The sequence below is a fragment of the Zalophus californianus genome, chromosome 15 (assembly GCF_009762305.2).
Source record: "Zalophus californianus isolate mZalCal1 chromosome 15, mZalCal1.pri.v2, whole genome shotgun sequence".
NCBI classification, from domain to species: domain Eukaryota; kingdom Metazoa; phylum Chordata; class Mammalia; order Carnivora; family Otariidae; genus Zalophus; species Zalophus californianus.
Window position 1 is genome coordinate 37,361,286 of NC_045609.1, and position 27,038 is coordinate 37,388,323.

At 45.9% G+C, this 27,038-nt stretch overlaps 1 protein-coding gene across 26 annotated transcripts in view; it reads right to left on the bottom strand.

The window, feature by feature from the left end:
- The window catches only part of KCNMA1 (potassium calcium-activated channel subfamily M alpha 1), a 746,603-nt gene that overhangs the window by 204,415 nt on the left and 515,150 nt on the right, over positions 1-27,038 (bottom strand). For all 26 annotated transcript variants that reach the window (XM_027596063.1, XM_027596088.1, XM_027596077.1 and 23 more), the window contains exons 7-10: positions 24,870-24,945; positions 22,572-22,742; positions 20,884-20,975; positions 1,861-1,971 (exon numbers count right to left, since the gene is read on the bottom strand). In XM_027596063.1, the coding sequence (XP_027451864.1) occupies positions 1,861-1,971; positions 20,884-20,975; positions 22,572-22,742; positions 24,870-24,945 (450 nt within the window). The remainder of the gene's footprint in view (positions 1-1,860; positions 1,972-20,883; positions 20,976-22,571; positions 22,743-24,869; positions 24,946-27,038) is intronic.

The window sequence follows — 27,038 nt, forward strand, 5'->3', positions numbered from 1 at the left end:
CTGTGTTAGTCAATGCTTGCCTAACATTCATTAAGTGCTTAGTATGAATTGTTAATGTTTTCCAGAACTTATTATGTGGCAGACACCATTCCAAGCACTTGACAAGTATTAACTCATTTAAACCTCAAAACAACCCTGGAGGAAGGGATGTTATTAACCCAAAGCTTAAAGAGGTTAATTAACTGGGCCATCTACTACAGTGCTGACACTGACAGATGCTGGGGACACGAAGGTGAATCCCAGCAAGTGAAGCATTAGCCGCCAGCTTGTTCATCAGACTCAAGCAGTGGGTGAGAGAGAAACAGAGCCTGTGCAAATCCCACCCGTCTTTGAGATCTATTACTGGTCGGGCTCCTCTTGGGAAGTCTGCCTGGTCATGGAAGAAATGGTGGTCTCTCCCTGACACAAATGACCGGTGCAGTTCTAGCTCTTGACTAAACCGACTTCAGTCAGTGAATATAGGTTAGATGTTGAGCTCTAATTGTTGCACACGTGCTCATCTTGAAATGCCCAACCAATATGAGGGCAGAACCTACGCACGCTACTTCTCTTGAACCTTCCATAATGCTCTGCAGAGGACGGGCCCCTCGGCTGGTAATGAGAGGCTAAGCACTGAATTGTATCTGTGAGTTCTGCTCCTGTGCTGATGGCCTGGCTGGTCTTTTCAGAACTGGGAGAATTCAGTGCTGAGAAGCAAAATGCTGGCGCTCAGACATGGTGGCCATTTTGGTACTCTAGGAACAAATGTCAAAAGGAAGGAGATGCACAGAACAGAAGCTTATAGGGAAGTCAACTTCCATGGGATCTTGGAGCAGGATTGAGGCCTGGGCCATCAACCCCCTATGGAGCCAACACCAACTCGTAAACTTTGTCCCTTAGTACCTTGGGGCTAGTGCTGGCCCTATGGTGGCCTCATTTCCAACAAAAAAGAAGACAGTGCCACCCAAGTCAACATTCCTGAGTCCCTAGACTCTAGCCCTGGGGCAGACTAACTTTTACCTAAAAGGGGACCAGATGAAGCTTAAAATCCCAACAACATTGAGCAGAAGGAGAGGTCTTGCTTTCAACTGTACAGCAAACATAGTAAGACCTGTCTTCTAAGTTGCTTGTCAACCTAATATATTTTATCTTTCACAATAATAGCTAACATTTTTTGAACACTTACTGTGTGCCTGATTCTGCTCTGTGTACTTTACATGGATTATGTCTTTTCATTCCCCCTACATGGTAGAATGAAACCATTGTGATCTCCCTATCTTATGAATGTGAAAACTAGGGCCCAGGGAGGCTAAATAACTTCTTGGGCAAGAGTCATATGGAATACTCGTACTTTGGCTCCCTGTGTTGACGAAAGGAGAGATCGTATGCCCGGGGACCAGCACGGGTTCCCACACTGAGGTTTCTAGAAATGGCAATTGTTGTTGCAGCTGTGATTAGTACTTTATACCCTGCTCCCTCTTACATTTGTGTCTTGCATGGCCACCCTGTCGCTCCTGTAAAGAATCCACACCAGACAGCTAATCATTCCACACCAGACACTGTGGACACACCTGGATCGAATCGATCCAGACAGCTGATGGGACAGTAATGATGTGTTTGACCCATAATGAACTTCACTCTTACTTGCCAGAATTGCCTCCACAGAAGCAGGTGCCGTTCTCACCATGAACTAATGGGTTGGTTCCCTTTCCATTGGTTCCATATTGTCCTCTCCAAGGAGGCCACCTGGGGCCATGGCCAATTCAACTCTGCACTGCCCCCCAACACGGCCCTCACACCACCACTCCTACAGACACTCAGGGAGTCCTCCTCAGGGTGCCTGGTTGGGTGGAGGGTCTCAAAACAGCAGCGGCCCCTTACTTGTGAAGAAAGACGATTTCCACATTCACATCATCCCGGTCCTTGTGCAGGAAGTCCTTCAGGAAGTTGGAAACACTCTCCAGAGTGATGTGTCCACAGACCACAATGTGCCTGAACAGGAGAAGCCAGTTAGATGGGGCCAGCCCCGCGCTGACCTGGCACCCACCCCAGGCAAGACAGAGGAAGCGCACAGCTGCAGAGAAGCATTCTTCTCCTCCCAAGGCCTCAATTAAAGCCCAGCCCCATCCCCAGAGGGCCGTGAGGCAAAGCAGCGGTGCTGGCAGGTGCTCAGAGACTCCTCAGCAGAAAAGGCATATGGCTTCTCACCTGATGCTGCACAAAATCCTATTAAAAGCCCAACCGTTTGGCCAAGTGGTTTTATGCATTGAACAATAAGTGACATTATGCTTGTGCTTAAATGCTGCATTATCAAGTCCCTTGCAGATTCATATCTTTCCCTTTCTGCCCACAAAGCGTCCTCTTGAGAGATTTACCGAATGAGTCTTGGTTTATGACATAGAGCTTATCAGGTAATGAGATAACAAATCTTGCTGAAACGATGATTTTGTGTGTAAGAAAGCGGACTTTTATCAGGGTGGCTAATGTGCAGCTTGACACGTTATGGGCTCTGCTGGCCATAAGCAGTAAAAAGGAAATTTTGCATTTTTCCGCCATAACTCCTCCGACAATGGGGGCATGTAACACTTTACAGTAAGTGAGCATTACTCAGGGCTAAATGGGGATGGGACGCCTATGGAATCGGAGATCATGCTGCAGGCTGTGCATCCCCAGATAGCTGTTTCCCTAGGGTGCCCAGGATTTCCACGAGAGCCAAAGCATTTTACTTCAAGATGGGGTCTTGAAGGGAAGAAGCTGGAATGGTTTGCCTTGATCCAGCGACGTTTGGACTTCTGTTTCTGGAGATGGTGGCTTCCCCTGAGGAGATGAGCCTCTTTTCCAGAACTGCTGGGACAACCATCTCCCTGACATCTTTGGGCTCCTGGACCCATCTGATAAATCTGAACCAATCTGGCTACCCTGTGGCCATTGACATTTGCTATCTGATGCTCCATCAGGACTAAGCCCTTTGGTGCAAGGGTTAGCCCCATGACCCAAAGCCAGGGCCTGACTGTGGAGAGGAAACCTGCTGGTTTCTAAAGGAAGACAGCAGCAAGGGGCTCAGCCCAGGTCCCCGTGCCTCCCGGGCTGCTAGGGACAGAGGCTGAATCCCTGGGCCGGCTCTGAGGCATGGGCAGGTGGCGAACACCCAAGCACAGTAATTTCGTGGGAAAAAATTTAGAATGGTTAAGCCCCTTGCACCTCATAATTGCTCGGTGCACATTCCAATAAGGCAGAAACCTCATTGGCTGAAGGCAGCTCATAATGGGAGGAAGTGATGATCACTTATGCAATGTTCCATTAGATGCCATTACAAGAGTCTGCCCTTTCGTTGTAATTTGGTGCTTGACTAAGTATGTGAGAATAAGGCAGTAAACTCATTGGTGAAAGGATAATGATGCAGAACAAAGAGTAAATCAATAATATGCACAATGCAGTTAATAATATCACCATTATGGACTGTTATTGTTACGGTGCCGCGCTCAGTGGCCGGGCAAGCGAAGGCCGTCACGGGGAGGAAAGACTGTCCATGGGCTGCCTCAGAAGAGAAGTTCCAACCCGATCACTTTGTTCTCTAGCCAGTACCAGCCAGGTTCAGGGAGGTCCCTTGGCCACCCATCCAAATGCCCCACACCCACATAACTAACTCCCTCCCGAAATACATCCTGTGTCAGAACACGGGATATGAACAGAACACTTGGATTACACACATTTTTATCCTGTCATCTCTTAAAATATTTCTTGTAGCACATGGGCACTTACATGGACAAAACAGGCTGCAAATGAATTTGCATGTTTTGTGTAAGATTTCTGATTCTGAATTTGCCAGGTGTGTGCAGAAAGTGACCCGAGACGCAGGATCTCCCTCCTGACCTGACATCTAGGTCTGCATGGGGGCAATTCTAATGCCTTCTGCCCACAGACTCCCATGACTGCGAACAAGGCCAGCGTGAATCTGATGTATGGGCACCTCCACAGGACAGATATGGGGTTGGGGCCCTCCCCCTCACCTGGATGTGAGAACAAGCCAGACTGGATCCCTTGCCCTGCCACCAAGGATGTGTGTGACCCTGGGCAACCTCCTTATCCCCATTCAATAGATGAGGGAGCTGAGAGGGCCAGCTTCCTGCCCCAGGCACGGCAGAGCTCAAAGTTCTATACCAGTAGAAGCCTGGTGATTACTCAAAGCTGGACTCGAATCAATGATAGGTCCGGGGAAATGCCTGAACATTCATTCTTCCCATCCTGTGCGCAAAGGACTGAATGAACATCTGCCAGCATCCCTCTCCCTGTTCTGAAATCGTTCATCTCCAGGACAGATGTGTGAGAAGTGGAAGGGAAGGAGATGAGTTCACCCTCTCACCCTTGAATCAAAGGCCCTGCCAGCTGATTTATTCAGCTTTAGAAAGAGTCAGGGTTCTCCTAGTTGAAAATATGCTGGGTACATATAAAATATATTCCAGTGCAATCAATATTATCCCTTAAGCCTTTAATTAGCTTTCACTTCTCTTAAGAAGTAGACAAATGCAGGCAGAAGAGGAGCGGAAGAAAAGGATTGACTTTTCTCATCTGATGCTAGCTGTCCAATACCATTCTAGACAATTGAGAATATATATCTTTTAGCTACAGCATGATTTCTGGGGTGGAGAGCAGCCTTTATCAAAAAGGAAGAAAAAAAATCTTCCTTCAACATAATTGGTATTTCTGCTCAGGAAAAGCAAGATTGATTGAAAGCAGATTGCCTTTTTGCCCAAGGAGAGTTATTAGGTACATTATCATGGCAACCTTGGAGAACCCATATTGTTCCAATCTGTCCTATATCTGATTTGAAGATTTATGACTTCCCCCCTTTGTGCCAATAATCACTTCCCTCCATTTTGTTTTCCATACAGTGGAAGTTATCAAGAAGCCCACATATTGAACATGTTTGAATGCAGTTAGAGTTGATGGATGGGGAGAAGTCACCTCTCTAACTCAGCATCTGCATTAGAAGATCAGCTCCATGAGCCTGTCTGTGTCTGAGGGAGCACGGGGGCCCCTGCAGGAGCACAGGGGATGGATGGTGAAAAGGGAAAATTTACTTTCCAGAAATATTATCAAGACTTTTGAAAATTCCAGGGACTGTAGTTGGGGAAGGGTGTTATTGCAGGGAGAAGAGAAGCAGAATTTGTTGTATCCTCGATGATTGAAAATACAATTGAAAATATTCTAAGACTGGGAGCTGGGTGTGCTCTCCTTGGATACAGAGTGATGGTTATTCACGGTACACAATTTAAAGGATGCCAAAAAGATCCTCATCCAAAATTATCTCTGCCAGATTCCATGACACCTACAAATCTACTATGTGAGATCTGTACTTTGATAGCTCTGTGTTAGCTCAGCTCAGACACTAAATAACTAAATAGTCTTAAGCAAGGTACCAATTCTGCATTTTACAACTATAAAGTCAGAGTCTTGGAGGGGCTGGAGCTAGTATCTGATTCATGAGGTTATCTTGAGGATTTATTTAAATAGATAATACATGTGAAGGGCCTAGTAAAGGGTCTGGGCCATTGCAAGCATTATTAAATGGTAGGATTCATGTGATATATATAAACCAGTAGGTAACAGATGTAAAGTGCTCTAGGGCCCCTGGAATCTCACCTAATCCTCAAACAACCCTATGTTCCTACAATCTGCATCTCTGCAGATAACCTCTCTTAACCTCAATTTCCTTAAGTTGCATGCCTGACATCCCACAGCAAGAAAGTGATTTGCCCAGGATGTGACCCAGGTCTCTGGCTCTAATGCTCACTAAGATGAAGGTGTTGGGGTGCAGAGAGCAAGGGCTGGAGTATTTCAGCCTCTGCTCCTTGATGACAGGCAGGGCTCAGCCAGCAGGATGTCCTCCTGGTCACACAGTGGAGGGGATGCTGGAGGGGTTCTCACTGGGCCAGGAGAGAGGCTTAGCCTGGGGACTGGGATAGAAAGAGATGATTCTCACTTAAAACATCCCAGTGTTGCAGCATCACTAGATGCTGGCTGCACGTGGTCAAGGCAACAAAGGCTGAGGGATGGCAGAAACTCTAAACCAAGTCTTTTACACTGAAGCCACACAATTTGGCAAGCCAAGGGATGGCAAAATGATGCAGATATCCATTTTAGACATCATATGTTATGTCCAGCCCAGGATGCCTCACCAGCCTAAGGATCCCGAAGATAAATGATCCATTTATGGTGGAGAATATTTAGGAAAGGTACGCTATGACCGTAACTAACACTGTTCCCAACGTGGCTTTGGATTTGAGCTTCTTTAAATGATTGGCATCCTTAATGATGGATTTCTATAGGGCCTGGCCATGTGGTTTGTGAAGATGGCCAACAAACCTACATCAATAACCATTTCTGATCTGATGGGGCTTCTTTGTTTTTAAAATTTTGTCAAGTTCTGTAAACAAATCTTTCTTGGGCTAAACTAATGTTAATGGCTGGATTAAAAGATTCCTCTCAGATGCATGAAGAAGCATCTTAAATGCTAGAATAGTAGCAGATGACATTTTGTGTAAAGGAGCTAGTCATCCAGTGTAAGCAAATTCGCCTGGTCTGGGGGCAGGGCTCCATAAACACAGGCTGAACTGAATTAGGGGTGGGTAATACTCGAGTGTCATGGAGCAAACCTGGCGTCAGTAGATGAGTGTGACAACCACAGTAAGAATAATGCTTGACTATTACAAACACTACCAGGGTTCACCAAACTACCAAGTGTTTTTTTCAAGAGTACATTTTCCCTAAATGAATATGGGTGCGCCTCTCCCATCATTAAGCTTCTCCACCCCCAGAATCAAATCCCATGAATTCTCCGCAATCAGTCTACTTCCTTCCTGGAGATGGCGGAGGGAAGCCAGGATGCCCCAGTTGAGTTGGGACCTGTTTCAGAGCTCAGTTCCATTGGTGCCTTTCAGAATGGGCAACTTAGGGGAGGTGACCTAGGGCAGGAGGCATAAGAGGATGTCAAGGGGGGCCCCCAAACTCTTCAAGGCTCCAGTGAATAAGGTCTCCAGAGACCCACTGAGGCTGAGTTGAGCTAAATAAGAAATAAGAGCTAAAGTGACCTACACACTTTTAAGAAGACTCGGGTAGTGTTGTTTAGAGCCAGTAGCCTTGAAAAAGGTAACTGGGACAGGGATGGGCTCCACTCCATAGACTCATGTTCATCTTAGTATCAGAATGGCCCTTTGGGAATATTTATTATTTTAATGTGGAAACTGAGGCCCAGAGATTTAGCACACGGTGAACGGCAGAGCAAGAGCCACCCTACCCCCTCGTTCCGATGCCTTCTAGAGAGAGGGAAGGCTGATGTTGCTGAAAGGACCTGAGCTGGGAATCAGGAGACTGGGGCCAGTCACTACAAAATGAAGGGGCCCAGACAGAGTGGGCTGCACCCACAGACACTGATGGATCCCCCCACCCCGAGTTCTAGCCTCTGCCCCTTCTAGTTCATGCCACCAGCATATCTTGTCTATATGTCTGCAATGCTTCCTAATTCAGTTCCCTGCTCACTCTCCCCGCCACCCTCACCCCCCCAAAACAGCCAAAGAGCAGGACTGAGGCAAATCCGACTGCATCAGTTTCCCCGCCGGGGCAGGGAGGTCTCAGATCTCTCTTTAGCAGAGCCTCATTCTAGGAAGACAATGTAAAATGCACAGCTCTGGGCTGTTTATTTTTAAAGATACTATATCCATTTTTACTGGAACAAGTATAAAGAACTTAAAAAACCCATAGCTATCCTGTCACAATAAATCACACAGAGTAAATTGAAAATCCTATACAGCTTTCCCTGAATACACTGTGCTCACTTTGTCAGAGAGGTAGATGAAACGTGGCGTATATTGATCTAGATGTCTCTGTAAAACTATAATATTTATATCAAATACATATGCTAGAACCTCTTCTGTCTTTCCGCTGGGACTTCTGATCATGCTCCTTCCATCCCACCTCCCCCAAGCCCCGCCCCCTCAACCATTGGTAGTCACCGGCTTGATGGGAATGGAACTTAAGAAGGACTTGTCAAGGGAATTCAGCAGCATTTGATCATATAGAAAGCAGGGTAGGGGTGGCAAGAGACCTTACAAACCCATACCACACAGTGGTCAGCACTCCAAGTTCGTGTTGTCCCTCCAAGGTTGAATGTGAACCATTCAGTGTCCACATAACTCTTTCTCCAAGGCTCTCAAACCAGCGGAGGTTTTGGCAGACTCTGGGCTTGACATGCCACTGTCACCTGGTGGTGCTTTCTTTGGCTGTTCTGTCACACAGCTTTCCCTGGTTTGGGTCATGTCCGTCAGGGTGACGGCTACCCCGGTTCTCCCCTGAGGTGCAGGACCCCACTGCCCAAAAGAAAGGAAGCCGACCCACCTCTCGCCTTCCCACTTAGGCTGTCCCAAAGGAACTGACTTCCACGTAGGGGAGTTCACCTTTGGCCAACAAAAGCTAGCTCCAGGCTGTGTGGGTCCCATCCTCCTACCCCACCTTGGGATCCAGATCAGGGCCCCCAAAGCTTGCTGGACTTTCCAGAGCTATCTGCTGACCAGTGGGCTGGTTGGTAAGATGTGCTTGTCTTGGCCACCCTCTGCCACTGTAAGTGTAGGAGAAACATAACCGTTAACCACAAGACTGTCGGATTAGATCATGGGCTGATTCTGCCACCTCAGATCTACTAACCATGTTCTACTAACTTGTGAGAGAACAGTACTTGTAAGGAGGACAAAAATGAAAACAGAACAACTGTGAATGTGTATTGAGGCCGCAATCTCAAACCCTGGCTGTAGCCATTTCCAGTTAAAACAAATGAAAAACAAAACCAGCAAACAAAAAGCCCAAGGAGGTTTAGAGATAAGAAAATCTCCTACCCAGGGCCACAGCGAGTACTTTGCTAATTACAAAGAAAGGAAATGCCTTCTCCCTCCTGGTGAGGAAGAGAATAAAGTAATCATCTCATCCAGCTGTCAATAGAGTTATTCTGGAAGAGACAGGCTGTTTTGCCGTTTCCCTAAACAGGGGCAGAAGGCTGAGCAAATAGATCCCAACAGTGCAGCAAAGGTTCCTCTGTAAAACAGAGCCCCAAGGTCACAGGACAGACGGCTGGTAGTGCCAACAGTGAACACTGAGATGTCCTGACCAGATCAGAACTTTGCACGAAGTAGGTGCATCTTACCATATGGAGATGGTTAGGACCTAAACCACGTCAGAGGGATCTATGTCTATGTCTCCACTATCCCAGATCACAATTAGATCTCCATAATTAGAGCACGCACATGGAATGATCACACATCTTTTGTAGTTTGTTGACTAAAGGGAGCCTCAGTCCAAGTCTTAAAAATAAGCTCTGAGGGGCACCTAGGTGACGCAGTTGGTTTAAGTGTCTGACTCTTGGTTTCAACTCAGATTGTGAGATCGAGCCCCACATCAGGCTCCCGGGCTCAGCGCGGAGTCTCTCCCTCTGCCCCTCCCCCCCAACTCTCTCAGTCTCTCTCTCTCTCTCTCTAAAATAAATAAATCTTTAAAAATAAATAAATAAGGGGCACCTGGGTGGCTCAGTGGGTTAAGCATCTGCCTTCGGCTCAGGTCATGATCCCAGGGTCCTGGGATCGAGCCCCGCATCAGGCTCCCTGCTCAGCAGGAAGCCCGCTTCTCCCTCTCCCACTCCCCCTGCTTGTGTTCTCTCTCTCGCTGTCTCTCTCTGTCACATAAATAAGTAAAATCTTTAAATAAATAAATAAATAAATAAATAAATAAATTCTGACAGCTGCAGAGTAGGAGGCATTGGTTATATTGACCTGTCCAGCAGGCACCCTCTCTTCTGTCAATGGCACCTCATTTTTAATTTGGGTAACCAGTCCTCTCTCATCAGATACAGTCTTGGGACCTTGACCCAAGTCATGACCATCCCTGAGTTTCTGCTTGCTGGGACCCAGGGCGGCTTGCCTTGCTCAACCATGTCCTTTTGGCAATCTTGTTCGTCAGCTTTTTCCTGAATTCCACAAGGTACTCTAACCTTCCAAAAAAAAAAAATTCCTTTTCTGCTTAAGTTAGCAAGAATCCATTTCTGTGGCCTATAACCAAAGAGCCCTGAACTGGAAGAGTTGTTTACCTTCACCTTCGTTTCTCCCTTAATTTTCACAAGGACCCAGTAGGCTGGTGTAGTTTTGGTTTCTTTCTCTCCCCTCTTCCTTTCTTCCTTCTTGGAAGAGGACTTACACAGCCATCTTAAGTGGGCAATTCCATAACTGCCTGACTCTCCGAAATTGTACTGTGTCTCTCCCTAGCACCCCAGCCCTTCCACGTTTTATTCATCCCATTACCGCAGGCTTGGTGGCCCCTGGCCATTTTCAAGTCAGTCTTCCTTTGACCCGATTCTTCCAATCCTAGATGGTGCTCTGCTCTTACAGAGAAATCAGGGCGCTGAACTGCGCTTTCCTCTATGCAGATCAAAGTAGATTTGCCTGTCTCTCCTGGGTGGTGCTGCTTCTGAACAGAGGGACCCCGAGAAGAGAAGACCAGGGCAAAGGTCAACCACACCCTTCGGAGATGAAGGTGGAAGAGAGGGAAAATGAGTCCAAGCAAAGAAATGGTTCTTACTTTTCGCCCTTGTAGAGGGGGAGGCGTGTTAGCTTTGATTTGCAAAGCGAGCCCCATCTCCCTGCTAACACCCCTGGTAAATCATACATCATTGCCCTAAGGCATATCTTGTTCAGACTGCCTTCCCATAAAGACAATCAAGTTGACACATCCTGGCCTTATTCCCCAGCCATACCCCAGGGTGTGGCCCCAGTTAGCACACACCACTAGCTATCCAATCCACTCTGAGTAGACCCAACATTCTAGCTGGCCTCCAGCATCTGTTATACACATAAGAACTGGGAGGAGTCCACAGGTTCCAGGGTTTGCCGGGGCATAACACACCCCCGGGGACACTGTAGGGGATGAAAAAGAGGGTGCTCGGGGTAGCATCAGCAGCTCCCCCACCCTCCCAAGTCTCTCTGCATCCCTGTTTTACTGGGTTTACCATTAGATCCATAGGTTTTTAGGGGCACAAGTCACCCTGCTGTTACCTTTGCCCCAAACTACTGCAATGGGTACCTTTTAAAAATATGAATTATCAACTGCTTTTCGGAGCACTCCCTCTAAAATGCCTGCAGCCTTCATGATTTCATTGAAGAAAATTCCTGCCAAAAAGCATTTTACTGGGATGATGCTCCTACAATAATCAAGCTTCTGTTTAGCTGCCACTTGTTCCTGGGATGGTTCTGATTGGTCAAAGTCTCAGGAAAGCTCCAGGAGGGCAGAATCACATGTTCTTGCTCATCCTTTAAGCACAGCACTTAGCACAGTGACTGGGACACGGCAGGGACTCGCATACTTGGGAGCTGGGCAAACATGCTGGGATGGGAACTTTCCTAAATCTGTTCTGCAGCCTAGCTGGCATTTGCCTTTGAGGTCAGTGGCTAAGGTCACAAAACCTCTTACAGAGATGGGCATGGACTCTATCTCTGAACTGCCTCCATGTCCCCTAATTAAGAAGGTATACAGAGGGGAGATAAGATTGCCTTTACTGACAATCGGTACCCACATCTGGAGCAGCCCCCATGGTGCTGGAGTGGGAGCAGGTCATTGTTACGCGACATTCATACTAGATGTGGGAGCTCAAACCCCGAGAGACACAGAATCAGGTTTCCATGAGCCTCACGTTGCAACAGCTTCTAAAGTTCTTTTAATAGAAAGAGACGATGGGCTTTGACAACTAGAAAGTTTCCTGGTGCATGATGGCAGCATCAGGGGGACAAACCCCAAGTCTACTAGGAACCACTGTGCACAGCTCTGGAAAGACTTCTATCACAATGAATGACATCGCGGGAAGACAGAAAACACAGTGCAACTCACTCTTGGTGGTGGCGTTTGTCCTTTCGATTTGGAACCTACCCAGCAAGGATTCACCCAATCAAACTTGAGATTGAGCAGAAAGACTCTTCAGGGATTATAATTGGAAAAGGCATATTTGGAATTCTTTTTTTTTTTTTTTTTATGGAAGAAAGAATATCTGAGAGCAAAAGTCTAGGTTTGAACATGACTTTTTATTTTTTTAGGTACACAGTTCATCTCCCACCTACATTTCTATTCTTGTTTTCAGAACAATAGCTGGAACATTTTGATAAGTGTGTGGAAGGGAAGAGAGACAGCAGGAAAGTGGAGGGGGGGGAGAGGGGGACAAGCCTTCATTCCATTAGTATTATCAGGAAATTGATTTAATATGCATCCCAGTCTCTTTAAACAGAGCTTCAAGTTTGAAAGGGACTGAAGATGTGGCTTACAAGAATCCAAAGCAGATGCAAAGAAAGAAGCGCCCACACCCACACCCACCAAGACCCCTCTCATCAGAAAGGAATACCTACCATGTTACATTATACCATACAGCATCTAATGACACTTGCTTTGGGTATCTGCCCCTCGGTTCTGAATTTCAGAAGTCGTCAAGGGGTCATTTTTCCAAAGTATTAGGGCAATCTCAATTCTTTTTTCCTCCCCCAAAAGTTTAATGCTAATCAAAGCAGAATGTTTAATCAGTCCAAGATGGTCTGTCAACTTGAATTATCTGTTTGTCTTCCTATTTACTGTATCTGTCTGTCTACAGTTCTTCATATCTTTGTGAAGATCAGTTATTGGGGCCTGTGTTTCCTTCTGACTAGAATGGCTACCAGATGATCCTTCCTGGTGATATGTTGATGATTTGCTAATTTATGGCTTTTAAAATCGAGGAATCTGAAAACATTGCTGGGAGTTCAGGCTGCAAATCACGTGGGCCACGCAAGGAGAGGGCTGAATGGCTTCCCTGTCAAGGGATAGAAGTTTGTGTGAAATGCAAAGCCTCGGTCACATTTCAACTAGAGTGATGTCTGTGATATAGAAATTGCAAATGGCATCCTATAGGAAACACCCCGCACGGGAGTAACCCCCCACCCGCCACTTCAGGCTGTGCAGAAGGGCGAGGGAGTGTTGCCCGAGCTGTGTGTAGACAGGGAAAGGAAAGGAGGCTCATGGTACTGGGCCCAAGACAACACCACACGAATTAACCCCACATCCTATTCCCAAGTGCTGGAGTCAGCCCTTATCAGAAAAAGTCAAGATGGAAATGTTATTGTAGGAAGACGGTCACCTCTGGGAACCAAGACGGGAGGCTTACATAAGCTCTGAGTTTGAACTCCCCAACCACTTTGGTGGCCAAATAATGTAATGTGTAGCTCAAGAGAGATGAGGCGTATTTGGAAATCTCTACAGGTGTGACTACATTTATCCCCAGTGCCTGTGTGTAGCAAGCATTCAATAATCACATGTGAAATGGATGGTGATGAAGGAAGGACTCACGCTCACTCTTTTGGAGGAGGGCATAGACTCTGGGGTAGATTAAGTGAGTCTTTGTAAAGAAATAACTGTTGACCTTTGCACACCATAGGAGCACCAACCCTTGTACAGTCAAAAATCTACATGTTACTTTTGACTCTCCCTAAAACTTTACTAATAGCCTACTATTGATCCAGAAACCTTACCAAAAACATAGTCAACTGACACCTATTTTGTACATTACATTTATTACAGACTGTATTCTTATAATAAAGCAAGCTAGAGAAAAGAAAATGTTATTATGAAAATCATAAGAAAGAGAAAACACATTTACTATACTGTGTTTATCCCAAACAATCTGCGTGTACGTGGACCCACACACCTCAAGCCCATGTTGTTTAAGGGTCAACTGCAATGCCTGCTCTGGCACAGTAGCTCCTTTAAGATTCCAATCCTTTAAAAAACAAAAAGTGGTCTAGAACCACAGTGGGCAAACCTTGAGTGTGGTTGAGAGAACAGAGTGGAATTTCGAGACCGCCAGGCAGGAGGGAATAGAAGGTGGTCTCAGGAAAATAGAGCTACCGTACAACCCCGCAATTGCACTACTGGGTATTTACCCCAAAGATACAAATGTAGTGATCCGAAGGGGTAGGTGCACCCCAAAGTTTATAGCAGCAATGTCCACAATAGCCAAACTATGGAAAGAGCCTAGATGTCCCTCAACAGATGAATGGGTGAAGAAGCTGTGGTATATATGTACAATGGAATATTATGCAGCCATCAAAAAATGAAATCTTGCCATTTGCAACAACGTGGCTGGAACTAGAGGGTATTATGCTAAGCGAAATAAGTCAATCAGAGAAAGACAATTATCATATGATCTCACTAGTATGTGGAATTAGAGAAACAAGACAGAGGATCATAGGGGAAGGGAGGGAAAAATGAAACAAGACAAAACGAGAGAGGGAGACAAACCATAAGAGACTCTTAATCTCAGGAAACAAACTGAGGGTTGCTGGAGTGGATGGGGGTGGGAGGGATGGGGTGGCTGGGTGAGGGACACTGGGGAGGGTATGTGCTATGGTGAGCGCTGTGAATTGTGCAAGACTGATAAATCACAGACTTGTACCCCTGAAACAAATAATAGATTATATGTTAATAAAAAGAAAAACAAAAGAAAGTGGTCTCAAAAAGGAACAAAGGACACACAGAGAGAGATGAGGAAGCTATTTCTGATCTGAGAAGAGGCACAGAATTAAACAAGAACCCAATAATAAGGAACCAGGGAAGGATGCCCTCTCTCAGTAAGTTGGCGGAGATGACTGGACAAGCAAAGTAGAGCCTGAGAGGAAAATAAGATTTTAAGACTTAGTCCCATGGAAGTAGAACCAAAGATGGGTGGTTGTAAGAGGGGTTCATGTAATATGAATTTTAAAACTAGGGTGTTGGCTCCCCTCAGCTTCGGAGCACCAGAAGCTGGGGTCAACAGCCAGGACTCAGGCTGCATCATGCCCTCCTCTGAAATGGCACCTCCCAGGACTTCTTTAGGGTAAGTCATCCCTGTTTGTCTCTCTCACAGAATTTTAGTCTTTTTTTTTTTTTTAAAGATTTTATTTATTTATCTGACAGAGAGAGAGAGAAAGCAAGAGCAGGAACACAAGCAGGGGGAGTGGGAGAGGGAGAAGCAGGCTTCCCGCTGAGCAGGGAACCCGATGCGGGGCTCGATCCCAGGACCCTGGGATCATGACCTGAGTTGAAGGCAGACGCTTAATGACTGAGCCACCCAGGCGCCCCAGTTCTTTTTTGTTTTCATTTTTTGCCACATGCATTAAAATTTGTACTTGGTGTTTTCATCAGTCATAGCCTTGCTCACTGCCTGTATCCTCTTAGTGGCTGCAACGTCCATTACGACAGGTTCCACGGGTAGCTTGCTCCCCACTGAACCCCTGGCCCCCAACACAAACCACATCGTGCTGGGCGCGGAGGCACATGGTGAACATCCGCAGACTGAAATGAGCCGGTAGAAATGATAACAGGAACAGAGAGCGAGGCAGGAAACGAACTGTGCTCTAGTATTTCTTAGCTCATGAAATTCTTGTCTAAATCACTGAATACTCTTTAAAATATGACCACTACATTAAAGAACATAATAAAGTATCTGTTTTCATTTTTAAGTGGAAAAGCATGATAAATTCTGCCCACCTCTATGGCTTTAGGGCTTCCCACTTACAATCCAGAGGTGATACCTTATGTTGAAGTCAGACTGCCCTAACTCCCTCCAGGAAGACCCAGCTTCCTGAGGGTTACCACTCCCACCCAAAGCTCTGAAATAAACCCAGAGAGTGTATCTAACACAGGACTTTCCAGGACGGGCTCCTGCTACTCTAATTCTCACTGACAATTAAAAAACCACCCCCAGGCCAGCCACGGAATGTAAGGGAACAGGTGGGTATGTTTGCCAGGGCAGGGAACATTCTTCTTAAGATGCCATTCAGGTAGGCTCTGCCTGGGCAGGGGGCAGGGGGGGACATCCTGCGCCTGGCAGATCACCACAGTCCGCCATGGCTGGTAACCTAGGAAATGAACTCCCCAGGAAGGGGTTGAAAATGTTGAGAACCACAAATGAGGCACAAATCTCATTTTGGTCATGATCTGACTGTCCATCCTTAAGAGCCCCTCATTTTTATAAGTGTACAAGAGGTAAATACCTTTCTAGTCTCACCAAATGAGAAAAAATCAAGGAAGAAATGGTTTTTTCCCCTCTCCACCTTTTGGTCCTTGACCCCAGGGGGCCAGGACCCTTAGAAGCAATAGGTGAGCATAGGAAGAGAGAAGCCCACAGTGATACTCATGCATTTCTCTTCCACTCCATCATGTGCACAGTGTTGTGGCCCTACTCATGGGTAGAGGCGGAGGAAAACATACAACCACATAGGACCATGCGGTTCAGAACAGAAAGGGATCGCAGGAGATGATCTCTAGAGACAGCATGTCCCAGTGAAGCAAATCGCCCCTGGGTTCAAATCCCAAATCTAGCCTTTATTTGCTGTGTGCCATCAGGCAAGTCACGTAACCTCTCTGTTCCTTAGCCTCCTCACCTACTGCAAAGGGAGATGATAATGCTTTCCTTATGTGGTTGCTGTGAGGATTAAGAAATATGCAAGTCTGTAGGTATTATTACTGTCTAAGAAGGCAGTCCTAAGGCTTTGGGCCATAGTGATTCACTCTCAACTGCAAGTATGTGACACTCCTCTTATATAAAGAAAAGTTCTAAGGGAAGTCATAGCATTTAAGTTCCACAGCTTTCTTGTGTTAGAACTAGAGCCAGATTAGCCTGTAACAACTGTTCCCCCCAACCAGAAGGGGGGCCCAGACTCTTCATGAGCCAGGGGACCTTTCCTTCAAGTGGACCTCATTCACTTTCCTGGCCCCCTCTTGCCTCCTTCTTGTCCTCTATTATTCATTCTCCTCTTTCTGTGTCCTCTCAGCATTTGGCTACCGGAAATCAATAGAATAATCTAAACGCATCCCATTCTCCCTTCTCCCCAACACCTGGCCAAGAACTACCTCAGTTTGGGGCCCCAGAAGCCCATCGTGGGATACACAAGGTCTGGATGGCTCCCTGGCCTGGCCACCTCTAACAAGGGGGTTACAGCAGATGGATTCTTCTCCGTGGCTGATTATTTTCCATGGCCCTTGGCCATGTGACCTCGGACCATGATCTTGTCAGTTCTTGTAAACTAAGCAGGAGTGGCTGAGTCACACACAGAGAGGAAATCTCTGGGGGAAACAGCAAGGGCTGTGGGAGGAAGGAGAGCAAGCCGGGATCTCAAAGGCCATGGGAGCCTCACCCTCCTGCCCCCCAACCTCTGAGCAGCTTTGATTTTACATGAAGAGAAGGAGGAAGAAGGAGTACCCCAGGGGGCAGGCTGGGCTGCAGGTGGGCTACCCTTATTAATAAGATCTGGGGTCTCAGCCCAAGAAGCCAATTGTCCCCAAGACCTCCAACCCACAGAGACTGCCTGCGTAGGCTACTCACTGAACCCCCAGTTACTGACACCCAATTCCTATTCTTAGGAGCCCTGATACCTCATAATCATAATAAGATAAAGTAGAGAAGAGCCAACACTCACACATGCACACGCCCCCACATCTACCATTGGCTCTGGATGTCCTCTGGGAGGTCAAGTGATGAACACTGATAAACGCATTGGAAAAAGACACTCCGGGCCCTTGATCCCATGTTGATGGTGAAGATGTTCTGGGGGTGCTCTGTGGAGTGTTTACCTTATGCCAAACACGTAGATGAAAACCGAAAATGAGGTAATGAGGTGCCAACAAAATCTCCATGTTCTCCAATATCCTGAAATTGGGTGTTGTGTAAACAAAACCCTGAACTTCTCTGCCTAATTTTTGTGTTTTTGTTTTTCTGGTTTTTGGGGTTTTTTGTTTGTTTGTTTGTTTGTTTGTTTACTCTAAATCATCTTTAGATTTCAAAGTTGTACGTGTCTGTAGCTTTGGGTCACAAGTTACCTTAAATTCTCTGACAAGTTAATGCATTGTTCGAGAGGTTATTTCTGAGTAAAATATGCACACGTAAACAATCTCCTTAACTATGTATATGTTTTAATTACATTCTGGGCATCCACTTGATGAAATCCTAGGGAGAAGAGTATACGTATGTGTGTCTGTGGGTCTAGGGCATATATTTTTGCATACACAAAAACACGGGGCAAAGCATGCTATTGTAAGAGTCTGAACCCTATCTTTCAACAAAGTTTAGCTGCTTTCCTTTTGCAAATGCATTTAATTCTATCTGGAAACTTTTTGACGTTAGAAGTAGAACAACTGTAGTTTCTCATTATGTTTGCTGCCAGAGTCCATGCTTGGTTGCTCAACTAAAGACCTTATATTGCTAATTACTACCACATGCCCATATCCCAAGCGAAAGAAAACTTATTGATTCTGACAGCCCATTCTCTCAACACTGAATTCCAAATGAAAACTCAAATTTTGGCCAAACATAACATTTCATCAATCTTGTTCTACTGACTGGAAAACAACATCAAACAAAGGGTGCTAATGGCCCTTTATTACCGTTCCTTTCCCAAGCTTATATTTTCTGATGAAAGATCTAAGTGACCAAAGGGCTTCTTTAAACTACTTAGTAATTAGCTTTTGAACCAGGAAACAATGCGTAAAGTAAAGTGAACGGGTCCCCGTGTTGATGACAGGACCTACTCTCTGTCCTCAGGGTCGGGGGACATCGGAGACCCAAAGAGCACATTAAAAGCCAAGTGTGTGTTTTCATAAAGGGAGGGAAAAAAAAAAAAGCGAAAGAGAAAAAACCAGGCTAAAGGCCGTGATAAAAGAAGACAGAGACGGAGCCAGAACAAAAGCCATGGGAAGTCTGTGATCTGAAGTCATCAGCACTCGAGGGTTTGAGTGGAAGTGCCAAGGTGAGAAAGATAACCAGATCCGACCAGGGGCGGGTGAGAGACTGCTGCTCTGAGGCCCCCTCTGGGGCACCCAGCGACAAAGGCCACCAGCCACCCGGCCCACCCACACTGGACCAGGGAAACTATTTAGAGGAAAAACATTGTACCTAGAGTGAGAGTCTAGAAATATGCTCAACGTAGACTTCGGGGCAATTGACTTTATGGGCTTCCTCAGGGGCAGTGATAAGGAAATGCTGGCTGAGCTAGTGGGGTGGGAGGCCATAAAGAGAGCCCAGTTCCTCAGAATGCCTTCTGCTTTACGGCGACCTGTTTCATACCTTAAAGGCGAAATGGACAGAGGAGCTATTTTCCTCTTGGCAATGGAATAAATGACCAATGGGAATCTCTGGACTTATCTGGCCTTTTGGATCCAACCAATGGCCCAGAAATCAGAACAGCTTGGTTCTCATCTCATCCAGGGCTGTTAACATAATAAGAAGAGGAGGGCTCCATTAGAGGGAAGGTGGAGCAATGTGCTGCCTCCACGGAAGAGACGCCAACTGGCCTCCTCTCATCCACTGTCCTTTGTTCCTTTGAAAGGAAACTGGTATCCTGTGGGTAGTTCAAGAAAATGAGTCTTTTTTTTTTTCCACCCCCTCATTTTCTGAACGAAGGACTGGACACCTGAGCTCAGGATACACTGGGATCACCGACAGGAGACGAGGTTTGCTCCATCCAACAGGACCGTCAGGCAAGGAGGACGTGAGGGGGAAGGGCAGTGCTACCCTTTTATTTTCTCTTAAAAAACCAAATAGGCTGTTCAAGTGTTCATCTGAAAATGTATCAGAGGAGGGACACCCAGTTCTGCGATCGGAGCTTCTAGGACTGGGAATGGGCCTGAGTGATGAAAATACTCTCATCTCGATCTGGATGGTAATGACTGAGTGTGCACATAGGGACACATCCCTTGAGCTGCACATTAAAACTGTGTGTCTCTTACTCTATGGAAGTTAAAACAAAAACAACAAAGCTGAGAAACCAAGAAAAAGATTAAAAAAAAAAAAAAAGTAAAGAATGGTTGCCACCAGCCATGCCTGGTGCTCTGGCAGAGGACACAGATGCTAAGGCCCTACTGTTTATGGAGGAGTCAACCTTCTCGTTGATAATGAACCCGTGCACTGATATGGATATTGATAAAATGATCGGAGCACAAAATGAAACAGTCCCCAAGAAGAAGGCATTGATGTACAGGGAACCAAACAAAAGACTCCCATCAGGACTGGTATGTTGTGCCCTGACATACCATAGATAGAATATGTCTTGCCCAGAAGGAATCTCAACTGAGTAATGAGTCCCTCTGAGGACAAGCTCGGTGCCTCCTGGCTAAAGAGAATTGGTTTCCTGGCTGCCACAGTGCCTTGACTTTGCCTTCCCTAAGACTTTCCTGCTGGAGGACAATCCCATGTTACTGCTGCACAAAAAACAAAACAAAACAAAACAAAACAAAGCCAAACCCTAGGATGGCATCACATTAGTCTGGGGGACCAGAATGTAATCACTAAGCCAGTCGATGTGAAGAATGAATGAGCCTGGTTTCCTGCTGAGGGATTAGAACAGAAAATACAGGTCCAGTTACCTAGGGATTCCTTCCAGGAGAAATGCAGTATGTGTCTCAGGAAGATGGGGTGGCGGGGGGAGAAAGCCATGAATGGGCAGGTCTGGGTAGTCAATCTGCGGGTGACAGCTTTCCGGGGTAATTCTGACATCACGCCCCAAACAGAATGTGGCCCTTCCCTCACAGAAGCTTCAGGGACGGCATTCAGGTGTCAGGTGTCACCACCAGAGGGGCTCTGGAAAGTCACTCAACCCCATCTCTTCTGATGCAACTGACTTACTTTCTGCCTCCATGTTTGTTAAAAGTCCCGCCGAATTTATTCCGATTCAGGATGAGAGCAGCAATTTCGGGCACGTAGCGGGCAAACATTGCCTACATGCATGAAACAAAGAAAACAAGAGCCAAAAAAAAAAAAAAAATGGCATGCAGAGAGGATTCTACCACAGCGGAGGCAGCAAAACCTCTTGGCATACTTACTTTCTTCCACTAACCGCACTATAGGAGCCCCCGTATTTCTTGCGGTTTCCTATTAATTCTATGATTTCAGGGACGTAGCTGGCAAACATGGCCTGAGGAGAAGACAGGAGACAGAAGAGAGACTGAAAAGACAGGCCAAAGAAAGGTGGTGACCTTTTCAGAAGAGGGGGGGCTCTAAGATCCAAAAACACAAAAGGGTTAGGACTGCAAAGGTATATACTGACACGGTGGATTATAAAGATAAAAGCACAAAAAGGGCAAGCTCCTGAAAATACAGAGGACCAGACAAACATTAGCCAACCTAGACAACTACTAAAAAAAAAAAAAAAAAAATCACAGTCAAGAAAAATGCAAAGGAGACAGGAATAAATAAGTAGACATCTAGCTTTTCTTGCTGAAGGGAAGGCAGTACAGGGGTGCATGCTGGTGAAATCACACACTCACACACACACACACACAACGGCAAGGTAAGACCTTTCTTCCTAGTTAAAATTCACAGGAGAATCAATGCCCTTTTGAGTGATGAAAGACAACAAACACCAAAAGAAGATTAAAATAATATAAATTTTTTCCATTTAAAAAAAAATCACTAAAAAGCACAAAAGGTAAATTTAGGAAATCACAGGGGAGGACAGAATAGCAAGGAGAAACACAAATCTGCCATGTTTTGTCCAACAAACATTGTGCTTGTGGCTGGATTCATGGGTCTCAGTATCTACAGGGACCTCCCAAGTGCTCAGGAAATGCTTGTGTTAATGGACACACGCACATGTACATTTATATACATTTTTTTAAATGTATATATGTCGTATGCATACGGAACAGAGAAATGTATATGCATCTTATAAATGTATGTGCGGCGTACATACGTGAAAGCTGTGTGTGAGGGAGGATTCAAATCATTTACCGCATACGTGGCAAAAATCTCAACTTAAAACGAGCTACTTTGGAAAGACAAAATGCAGCAACCGACCATGTGTTGCCAGAAATCGCCCTTGAAAATTACATCATAACCGACCGTTAGGATCTGCAAAGACCAGAAAAGCCAACAGCGAAAACTTCTAACTTACAAAGGGGGAGGAAAACATCCCACGGGTCGCTGCATCGTGGAGTTAGTCAGCCGTTTACAAAACCACACTCGGCTCACATAATGATGTCCACCTGCATGAGACCCGTAGGCTTTCCGTCCTCTGTGGGGACCCTACTCTTCTGGGCAGGCCCCAGCCACAGTGTTTGTTGGAAGTTTAGGGGAGGATCGTGAAGGGTGTGGGGGAGCTCTTGAAACCGCAAACTGTCTACGGAGTCTCCACAGCATCCACTGGGTTAGGTGAGAGCAGCTGTCCTCGCAGAAAGTATCAGCGGCTGAACTGCATTACTAAAGGACAGACACTCTCACTTAATAAGGGAGCATCACTTTCTTTAAGACAATTAGGTTTCCTCCTGGCGAAAAGGCTGACCCCAACAAGGGCAGGGAGCCTGGGTCTCTGGGAGACAAGTCTAACATACCAAAGAAATAGGCAGAAAAGTCACCATTTGCATTTGGATTTACTTAGCCTGACTGTAACGCTAAGGCAATCACTTGCTGGTAATGCAGAAACACAGAATCAAAAAATACAAAGCTTTAAAGAAACGGATCATAGAAAATATTAATGACCGTAAAAATCAACATCGTAATAAAGAGTTTTTACCAGTCCCCCGAGGATGAAGAAGACCATGAAGAGGCGCCCAAGCGTGGTTTTTGCGTAAACGTCCCCATAGCCAACAGTGGACATGGTGACCATGAGTAAATAGACACATTCCCAGTAGGTAAGAGCCTGGTTGTTTTGGAAATTTTCCCATGGGTCCCCTGAATTCTCCACCTAAAGCAAGGGGACGGGGAAGAAAAAAGATGGCGTTATGTATGTAGGATAGACCAGGACCCCAAAAGGTTCAGCAGGCTCCACACAAGGTGTCTGCGGCCCCAGGTGAGTTTTATAGCAATGACTTGGAACCTCCACGCAGGTAATGGAGAGAGTCGGGTGGCAGTAACACACATATGCCTTCCTAGCTGATGGGGCAGGGATGGGGAAGGAACAGAGATATGTATCCTTAGTCCGGTTTTCTTCTCATTGTTAAAGATGTGAAGCCTGCAGAGTTTGAAGGCATCGCCCCCGGCCATATTTTACAGCATTCTCTTCAAGGCAAGAGCCAGGGAGCTGTGCCCTGACCTTTCTCTGTGAGTTCCTGCTCAGTCTCGGAGGGCCTGGCTCCTGTACACCCAAAGAAATTTGAGACTCTCTCACCAGGGGCCTCCCCTTTTCATCGTTTTGACCAAGGCGATGCCTCGTGGGCTTCACTCATTCAGACCTTACACCCGAACCCCAAACAGCATCTCTCCGAGTCTGACTCTGCTCTCCCGGCTTTGCAGAATGTCAAGGATGGCTCTTCTACCCTGCAAAGGGCAGGGATTTCCCTGAGTGCAAAAAAATTGAGCTCGTGAGAACAATTTGCTTTTGTGCAACCCCTTAGATGGAGGGTCAGCAAGCTTTCTCTGTAAAGGACCAGATAGTAAAGAGTTTCAGCTTTGTGCAACAGACAGTTTCCGATTTCTGTAGCAACAACTGGACTCTGCAGTTGGTGAATCAGCCAGAGGCAATACTTAAACCCAAGGGGAGGGTATGAACTGGGAGCCCTTTTTCCCCAGGGGTGCAGTGTGCCCAACTTTACAAAATACCTCACGTTCCCATCGATATGATCCACCAACAAAGCTGTGAGGGAGGCAGGAGAGATACTCTAGCTACTACTCCCAGGAGAGAGGGAGAAATGTGGGCTGGATCTCCAGGTCTACCCCAGATCCCAGCCCTGCAGTACAGTGCATGGGCAGTGCCTATGATCCACCAGCATGGCCAACGTGGGCAGCCAGCCTCCAGGCCCCCAATCCACCGAGCCTCTGGTTCTTCCTCTGCAGAAAGTTTCCAAAACCTAGACTCTTTCGCACATCACTTCTTGAGCTCAACGTGCCATTTTCATGGAGGTTTCTTGGTGGAGCAGAAGCTATGTCACAAAATGTAAGGTGAGCTCACCTCATGGAAATACTGAAGACCATACATGGTGATTAGGGTGATTACCTACTAAGAGTGATTTCAGCCAAGAACTCCATCAGCATAAAAGGGTGGGTGGGGAAGCCCTCAGATCTAGTGACTGAATGAGAGCTCCCTCCCCACCCGCCTCACCCCCCTCACCCCCCGGCTTCCATCCCAGGCCTGCCTCCCATGATAATTACATAAATCCTGATGATGGGAGGTAATTAAAGGCATCCCTCTGCCCCTTAACACAGATATGAGTCTCAGCAAGGGAAAGGCACCTTTACTCAAAGCTTCAGAGTTAGATGAGGCTCCTTCCGGTTTTAACAGTTTGTGTTTGTATGAAACACGCTTCCAACAAAAGCTGTGGTCCCTAAAAGCAGGAATAAAGGTCTGCCTTGAGGAGGTGAGAAGAGCTTGACTTGATAATGGAAACCTTTCAAAGAGTCGTTAATTTAAAAGAATTAACGTTTTGGAGATACAAAATAACTTGACAAGTAATCAGGCAAAAGAATCAAAGGTGGCTTTTTGTAAGGGGTAAGTAGAGAGAAATTGAGGGATGTGAATTTGTTGTTTATTAAGAGATAAGGGTCAAACTCCCAACCTTGTCAAGACCTTTCAAGTGTTGGCTGAGGAAGCACTGCCATCTTGTGGCTGAATGGGGTTACTGCAGACAGAGGGAAAAATCCACCCAACCAGTGAGCTGAAAAATGCAGGTTAATGAAGCGAACATCATTCACCATTTGGAACTAGTTTTGGGTAAAAGGGTTGGAAACCCAGACAATTGTGCAGTTGCTTCTCCTCCTACATTCTGCAGCGAGGCTGAAGTTTCTCTTCAGGGAGAAAAATTTCAAGCAATAAAATGACGCAGGGACAGATTTACTGCAGAAAAGCCAGAGCTGAAGCATCGTCAAGGGTACTTACCAAATGGATGAACCCGGCTGCAGTTAGCCATGTGCTGATAAATATGGAGAGCAGATTCACCAGCTTGATGGAATTACTGTGCAAAAGAGACAACAAACAAAATCCCCAAGTTACAAGAGAAGACTATGTTCGGGCTGCCTTCCAGAGTGACAGCAATCTTTAGGGGACAGGTAGCCCACCTCTACTCCTCAGGGCTTCCTCCATCATAAGGGAGGGTCCCAGAAGACAGTGTTGGTAGGTAGGGACAGAGACAATAGAAAAATGACCTCTGGGTCACTAAAAGTGACCCCTAAATTAACCCCTCTCTTGGGTTTAACTTTAATTAAATTTTATTTTGAAAATTTTTATGTCTACAGAAATATGGAAAGAACAGTATATAAACACCTATATGCCATTCTTCTAGAGTAAGCAATTAGTATTTTGGACATTTTCTTCGTATTCTTTTTCTTTTCTCTTTTTCTCTCTCTCTTTTTTTTTTTTTGGCTCTACTATTTACAAGTACATTGTAGACATCATGACACAACCCTTAAATACTTTAGCATTTAACACCTAAGGATACCATGCAACAGTTGTCATGCCCAAGAAAATTCACGTGAATTCAGGAATGTCATCTAAAATGCACTCTTTCTTTAAATCTCTCCAGTTGCCCTGAAATTATTTAATGATGTTTTCATTCTTTCACCTTGATGCAGGAACCAACCAAGATCTGGGCATCGCATTTGGTTATTATGTTGCTTTCTTTATTCCAAGGGTCAGGAAACTTTTTTTAGGCTTTGTGGGTCACAGATTCTCTGTGGCAGCTATCCTATTTTGCTGCTATAGCATAAAAGTCAGTAAGAGAATGGATGTGTCTGTGTTCCAATAAAACTTTATTTACAAAAACAGACAATGGGCTGGATTAGCCCTTGTACTATATAGTTTGCCAACCCCTGCTTTGTTCTCCTTTCATCTGCCCCCCTGCCCTTTTTGTTTGTTCTCCAGAACATTTAATTTTCTGTGCACTCAGGTCAACTGTCTTATAGAATGTCCCATATTCTGGATTTGTCTGATTGTTCCCCCATGAGTAGATCCTGTTTAAACGCTTCTGTTAAGAATATCTGCCTGGGTTGTCATCACATCAGGAAATTTCCACTCAATTACACTAGGTCTAGTCAGTTGGTTAAGGTGGGAACATGAAATCTTGCCACTTCCCTTTGGAAGGAGCCCACTTCCCTTTGTAATTAATATGTCATCTACGCAGCGAGAATCTGAGACTATATGAATATCCTGTTCCCTCACAACCTCCTGCCTAACAATGTCAGCATCCACCAGTGTTCCTTGAGTGGATCAGCCGGGACTCACTAAAGTTTAAGCACCCCGAAAGCATAGGCCTTGTCTGTCTGGATCCCATGAGTGTAGTGAGTCCCTGGCACATAGTAGGGCCTTTAATGCATAAATCCTGAGTGAACTCATCCCTCCCCCTGTACTCTTCCCTCTTAGCTTCACCCCATTCACTCCCGCTGGGGTCCAGTTCCTTGAACGCTGTTGTTAGCAGGTCACTTCCCTATCCAAAGGCTCCCTGTTGACTAAAATGTTATGTCCAAACTCCTTCCGTCCTCAACACCTGCTGAAGGTTCAGGCTCACCTACCACCTCTTCAACATCAACTCTTGAAACCTCCCTCACAGCCAAACTTGTGTCCTATGTCTGTTTATACTACTACCAAAGAGGGTCTTTTCCATCTTTGCAAATATTTCCCTTTCTTCAGAGCCTGGTTCAATCCCCAGGTCCTTGTTAAAGTGGTCCCTGCACCTGCGATACAAAGTGACTCCTCCTGGCTCTTACTTGCGGCCACTCATTGGGAATCAATCCCATTGTGTTAACACATCTTTTGTAATGTCATTTTAGATTGCTGTTTGTCTCTTGTGTTCCTGGCTGCATCTTGCGGAAACAAACTTTATTTTCCACCTCTCTCAGGCTCCCTATAGTGGCGTAATGCCACCGACAGGTGGTTCAGTCCATCATTCTTGATTGATTGTTCTCTGCCCTTTCCTACTTCTTTCTCATGGGGAACCGTGCTCACCATTCTAAGTGTTTTGAGTGTATTCACTCCTCTACTCTTCATGACAACTCTGTGATGTCACCCAGACCCAAACTCACACAGTAAAGCAGCAGAGTTGGAATGTGAGCC